Raw genomic sequence first — 6,000 nt, 5'->3', positions numbered from 1 at the left:
ACTTTCCAAATACTCAATTATTTAGGAAATTACTGAAATTATTGAGGATGAAGGGCTCACAATCAATTCTCACTAGAATTATTTCTAATGGAAACAACCCTACAATTGTCTATCTAGACAGCAATATGCTGTCTGATCACCTCAATCTAATTTACACCATATTCCAAAGAGCGTGCTTAATTTTTTAATTCATGTACTTTTATCACCAAGTCCTAAACTGTATCCCTCAACATCACTGCCATGTTTGTGCTCATCCAAAACCTTCATTCCATCCATCCCACGCATAGCTTGTAGCATAACCCAGGCTTCTTCCTCGCCTCTAAAAATGTCTTTGTACCCGCAGACATCTTTACTGGTGACAAAAGAAGCAATGTGAGTGTTAAATTGCCGTCAAGACTCCGGTGTGATGAGGTTTACATATGTCCACAAGATTAGAATACTCCACATGGTTTAAATCAACCATTGATTTACTCCAAATATGCCATCATTTGAGTTTAACCAACTATAAACTGCTGCCATGTAAAGCTTTAATTGGGTTAAAATCAGAATATTGCAGCAATGTGGTGTATGAAAGGGTACTCAGTGAAAGTGGCATCTCCAAGAAAAGGAATGCTAGAAAAGACATGACAACACTGATAGGCTGACAAACTCAAGAGAAGTCTGTCAATGACTCCATCTGTACGTAATAGGGCAGTTTATTGAACTTGTAAATCCGTTAATAGTCACTGTGCATGACTTTAGTTTTTTTTTTTTCTACACTCACAAAAACAATAAAAGTTTAGACATTTATAATAATCATTTGCTGCTTCAACATTACATTCAAAGCTGTGAATTGTTATAGCTAAATTTTGTTAAAAACACAATATTTACATTAATTGTAATACACAAATTTGTATATTTGGCATACTTACATCGATCTCATCATATAATTTACAGGTTCTCAAGTATTGATTAATGTGAAGATTCAATTTCAAAAATTCACAACAAATAATAAAAAAAAAAAAAGAATTAAACATACAAACAATACTAAAACTACCCCCACCTCCCCTTCCCTCCCCACCGAAAAAACAATGCTGAGTTGAAATGCTGAATGTTTTATGCTAAAAATTCCTCTATTTTACAAAAAAACAGTGTGAAATGTGCCCGCCACAGAACACCTATCTGACTGCAGCGATGCAAAACGGCGTGGCTGAACTGAGCAGCTACTTCTGGTGCAGTCATCTCACGTCCATCTTTTTAATTAAACTGAAAGCAAATCTCAACTGTTCAAATATTTGACAAGGATTTGTTTGTAAGTATTTCTCCGGCAGAATATCGGTCGTCATGTTTGTAAGGTCACTGCTGACAGGGAAAGTCAGCTCCAATTACTCCTGTCAAATGAGTTCACAATAACAGTACTGGTGATAATGAAGAGGAGAAAAAAAAAAAAAAAAGAATCGCATTTGTGCTTTTCTGCAGTCCCAACTGATCAGTACAGGTAAAATTAATTTGGATATTTGAGTGAAAAGTCACATTTAAAATCCTGTCTTTAAAAACTATGAGCATCTAAAAATGTTTTGATTCCAGGTCTCAGATTTAAAAAAAAAAAAAAAAAAAAAAAAAAAAAAGAGAGAAAACAGACAAATAAAAGTATGTTGCTCAGTTTCCTTTGGCACAATAAATGCTAACCCCCACAACAAAATCTGTTGTCATGCAAGAGGAGGGTGTGTTCACATAAGCAGCAATGGCCAATGCAAAAAGCATGTATGAATACTTTTGGTCCGAAATGATGAATTTTCCATCAGCAGGGAACGGATTTGATTTGTACTTTTGATTAGTTAGTTTAATCACCTTCATAATGGTTTTTAATGTTCCAAAAGTAATTTACTTGATCTTTAATCGTAGAAATGGACTAGACATAGCAACGTTAGGCACAAATGAGGAAATCAAAGCATCGCTTTATTCGGATCTTCACGTATGTTGGTGTAAGTTTTTGTACCACTGCATGAGGATATGACTATGAGAACACACCCCGGTCTTCTACACTTCACTAAAATGCATACTCAAGGCCTCTAGCACCTTTATTTTTTTTTAGCCATACAGTATACAAATATACTGAGTTGTTGAAATTTTAAAGAAAAAGAAAAAAAAAACGTGCAAGACTCACAGATAAAATACTCTGTTTCCAATACTTAAGGCAAAAACAATTCTCATATATACCCATATACATATATCTGCGATTATTACTTCTATCAAAACAGTTTGTTTGCTTTTTTCCTAGAGTGTTCTGGTAAACGTTTGTTATGACTGACCGATTATATGGACTAGAGTTGGTGCAGAATGACTCAGTCAACATCAAAGTAATGCCCTCTAGTAGATACAAAAGGGAACTTTGTGTGTCTTTTAGGTTTATAAGTTGTTTTTTTTTCTTTTTTTTTATTCTTTTCTGACTTGTTTATTTATAGGCCTGTGTTTGTCATTGGAGTGTATACAGGCCAGGAATGCCAAACTGAAGATCACAAACAAAGATGTGAGTGCCATGTAGAAAAGTGCAAAATATGCCAGTGTGTTTTCTTCCATCTCCTGCAAGCCCTCTTAACCAGCGCCTATAGCTGGGACACCTTCCTGGGCAAAGGCCTCGGCCTGGGGACCCGAGGATCAGCGGTTCCATCCAGCTTCATGCTGCCTGTGCGGAGCTGGTGAGGCTTGGGCGGCAGGGCCGGAGGGTCTGTCTGTGGGGGAATGGAGAGGCTGTGGGGCAGCGGCACAGGCCTGCGCGGGTTGTTCCTCTCATACACGCTGTAGGGAGGCGGGGTCTTGTTTTCTCTGCGGATTGGCTCATCTGTGCTGATGGGAAGAGAATTTGGCAAGATGGTGGGCGCAGGCAGAGGGTGGGGTGGATGGTCACCAGCTGGTAACTCGGTTCCTGAAGCTTCCGACACGCTGCAGCGGCTGAGGGAGGAGATGCCGCTGCTGTAGCTGCCAGACAGGACCGGGGAGTTGGAGACCAGGCTGGCAGACTGGCACTCAGTGGGTGAAGGGGTGAAAGGTGGCACTGTGGTCTATGAAGAGAAAAAGACAGGAAATCATGGGTCTCCTCATGCAAACCTCACATCTACAGAGAATTTACTTCTACAAACCAGATTAAAGTCTCCATAGATTTAACATCATGCCTTGTTGCAGCTCTGTGAGAAGCGATCGAGAGAAAAACTTCTTTTGAGCCGTTCATCAAAAACAACACAATTGAAGACATCGCCTCGGGAGCTCAGAGATTTACAAAGCACTCCCTGCCTCTTGCCTTTTGCTGTTTTCCCTCTGATTGCATGGCTGCATAATTACCTGAATAACTGGATAAACAATAGGTAGATTAATCATGAATTAAAACCCTCTTTAGCAGCGCACCTCAAGCACTTTTTCTAGTTTTCGTCTCATTTCTAGACTGCTCCATTTCAGGGCCAGTATTATAATGATAATTCTCAGCTGATAACAGCAATAAAAACTAAATAAAAGTGCGAAAAAAGCTATCTGTGGCTTCGCAGACAAATAATGTAGTAGCTGTCGGTCCTGAAGTTTGGCACGGTTGAGCAATAATCCAGAATCATTTAGAAAAAAAGTAAAAGACATGCATGGAGGACTTGAGCGGAACCACAAAAGGAAATAGATTTTAGGGTGCATTCACATCAGGAAAGTTCACTAGACTCAGTTGTAGGGGGGTGTATCCATGCAGACTGAGATTGCGCTCATGCTGTACTTTGGTCAAACGAACCAAATCATTACAATATTATATCCCCATTTTCACCAAAGCTGGCGCTGCACTAGTCTTTTGCAAAAAAAAGAGGACAAGACAAAGAAGAAAGCAGGCAGAGCCTTTGGTTATCAGGCCCCTCTCTTATGGAATAAACTCCCAGTTAGTGTTAGGGAAGCAGACACCCTCCCCACCTTTAAGACTAGGCTGAAGACTTATCTTTTTGATAAGTCCTATAGCTAGGGATGGTTAGCATCCCTTAGTTATGCTGCTATAGGTTTAGACTGCTGAGGGACATTTCCTGTTACACTGAGCTTCTTTCTTTTTCTCTTTATCTCTCTCTTTTACCCCCCCCCCCCCCCCCAATAACAGTGTTGCATCATTAACATGTATGTCCCCTGTCTCAGCAGGTCTCCTCGGCCGGGAGTAGCAGTTCCTGTTGTCTGTTGTCTTTCTGTCCTTTTTCCCCACACAGCAGAGGCAGATGGCTGCCTGTCCTTGAGCCGGGTTCTGCTGTTTCGTTCCTGTTAAAAGGGAGTTTTTTCCTTCCCACTGTCACCAGTGTGCTTGCTCAGGATGGGAGATTGAGTTGGAGGCTCCAACTCAATCTGTTGGTTTCCTTCTATAGGCTATTATAAATTGGCTTTCATTATGTTTTTTTTTCCTGTCTGTAAAGCGTCTTGAGATGGCATTGCCGTGATTTGAGGCTATATAAATAAAGTTGAATTGAATTGAATTGAACTTTCCTCCACTTGTGAGCTAAACATGAAGCACGAAATCATAGCTGTTTTTGATTTTTTTATTTTGTCTTATGCAAGTATACTGCAGAAATACACTGCAACAATGGGCGCAGTATGAACAAATGATTAGTACTCGCTATGTATTTACATACAAGGCAATACCATGCCAAATGCAGGAAGTGACTTTTTTTTCGTAGTCCGCTTCCTATTTTTGGTCGGCTTAAAACAAATCATAAACTGCATTTGTAGGGGGACTGTGGCCGGTTTTTGGATTCAAATCAGAATTTGTTTGGCGCATTATTATTCCTCCCACAAACCGGACTATCCAGGCAAACAGACCAGGATTTGTATCAACAAGGCTGATATGAATGTGCCATTACTCTTGACACATTCTTGGCAAAATTGTTTAGCTTAAAAGTTTTTTTTTTTCACAAAAGAAAACAAATAAACAAACAAAAAACATAGACGACATTAAAAAAAAAACCAAAAAAAAAACCACTCGTAGCCGTAATTTAGCTCAGAAACCAGTTTTCATTAGAGACCAAAACATTGTAATCATCCTGTTATGTTTACAGTGACTGGCACAAATAGTGTCTAGCTGCCTTAGAAAATAGATTCAATATCTAACTAAACAAAACTAAAAAAAAAAAAAATGCATGCAAAAATAAACCATGTTAGCACAACAAACACTGTTTCCTTCGTGTCTTTACTTGTTTTTCTAACATTTTCCATGAACTTGCTGCTACAGTCTGAAGAAACAATCCAAAGCTTAAGTCATTCTTATCTCTGCGGTGATTCCAGCTTTTATCTTCTCTTCTTTACTGTTGCCTAATTGTTCGAATTGTTCTCCATCCATTACACTCTTTACGTGATTACATCTACTTTTTTTTTTTTAAAGTCCCTTTACATATGTATTTTTCTAAAGTTTGTGGAGCTTTAACAAAATTAACAGTACAGTTGGGAATGTCTTGCACCACGAGCTCCCTCGTCAAAAGATGTCACCATCTTGCACGCTTTCCACGTTCTGTTGTCTGAGTGTGCGTCGTTGCAGCAACATAGAAATAATAAATACCTTAAAAGAAAACAGTTGGTTAAAAACCTCGAGAGGGGCCAGATTTTTCCAGCCCTTTAATGGGCCTTGTACAGTGAGATGAAAAGACACAATATGCTGTACTTCCCTCACAAAAGTCTGATCACTTTTCCAAATGTTTTTCTGAGCAATTACACCAATGCTGTCATTGTATCTGCTGAAGCTTAATTGGATCTAGTGGAGTGTGGGGTTGATCAGTTAGGTTGGATCGTTCATGCTACATGGAGCATGTCTAAAGAGAGGTAATCATTTGACAAGCACAAGTGGAGAAACCTTTTCATGTCTGGGCTGAACATGATGAAGATCTATATGTTTAATATGGTGCTGATGAGTAATTTAGAGTCCTGACTGGCTTCTCCAAAGAGAAGCTTCAACTATGTATCATTTCTGCAAAGATGAGTAAGTGCAGCTTAGCCAGACTGCTTTTTTTTTTTTTTATTTATTTC

The 6,000-nt window shown here is 39.1% G+C and overlaps 1 protein-coding gene across 3 annotated transcripts in view; it reads right to left on the bottom strand.

Moving 5' to 3' along the window:
* Positions 1–2,585: 2,585 nt before the first annotated feature.
* The window catches only part of dock4b (dedicator of cytokinesis 4b), a gene marked incomplete at both ends in the record, with an annotated part of 117,991 nt that continues 114,576 nt past the window's right edge, over positions 2,586–6,000 (bottom strand). For all 3 annotated transcript variants that reach the window (XM_079263285.1, XM_079263284.1, XM_079263283.1), the window contains one exon: positions 2,586–3,041. In XM_079263285.1, the coding sequence (XP_079119411.1) occupies positions 2,586–3,041 (456 nt within the window). The remainder of the gene's footprint in view (positions 3,042–6,000) is intronic.

This window comes from Telmatherina bonti, assembly GCF_933228915.1.
Source record: "Telmatherina bonti genome assembly, chromosome: 23".
Lineage (NCBI taxonomy): Eukaryota > Metazoa > Chordata > Actinopteri > Atheriniformes > Telmatherinidae > Telmatherina > Telmatherina bonti.
Note: the sequence above shows the minus strand (reverse complement) of the source record. Positions and strands in the feature narration are given on the sequence as shown.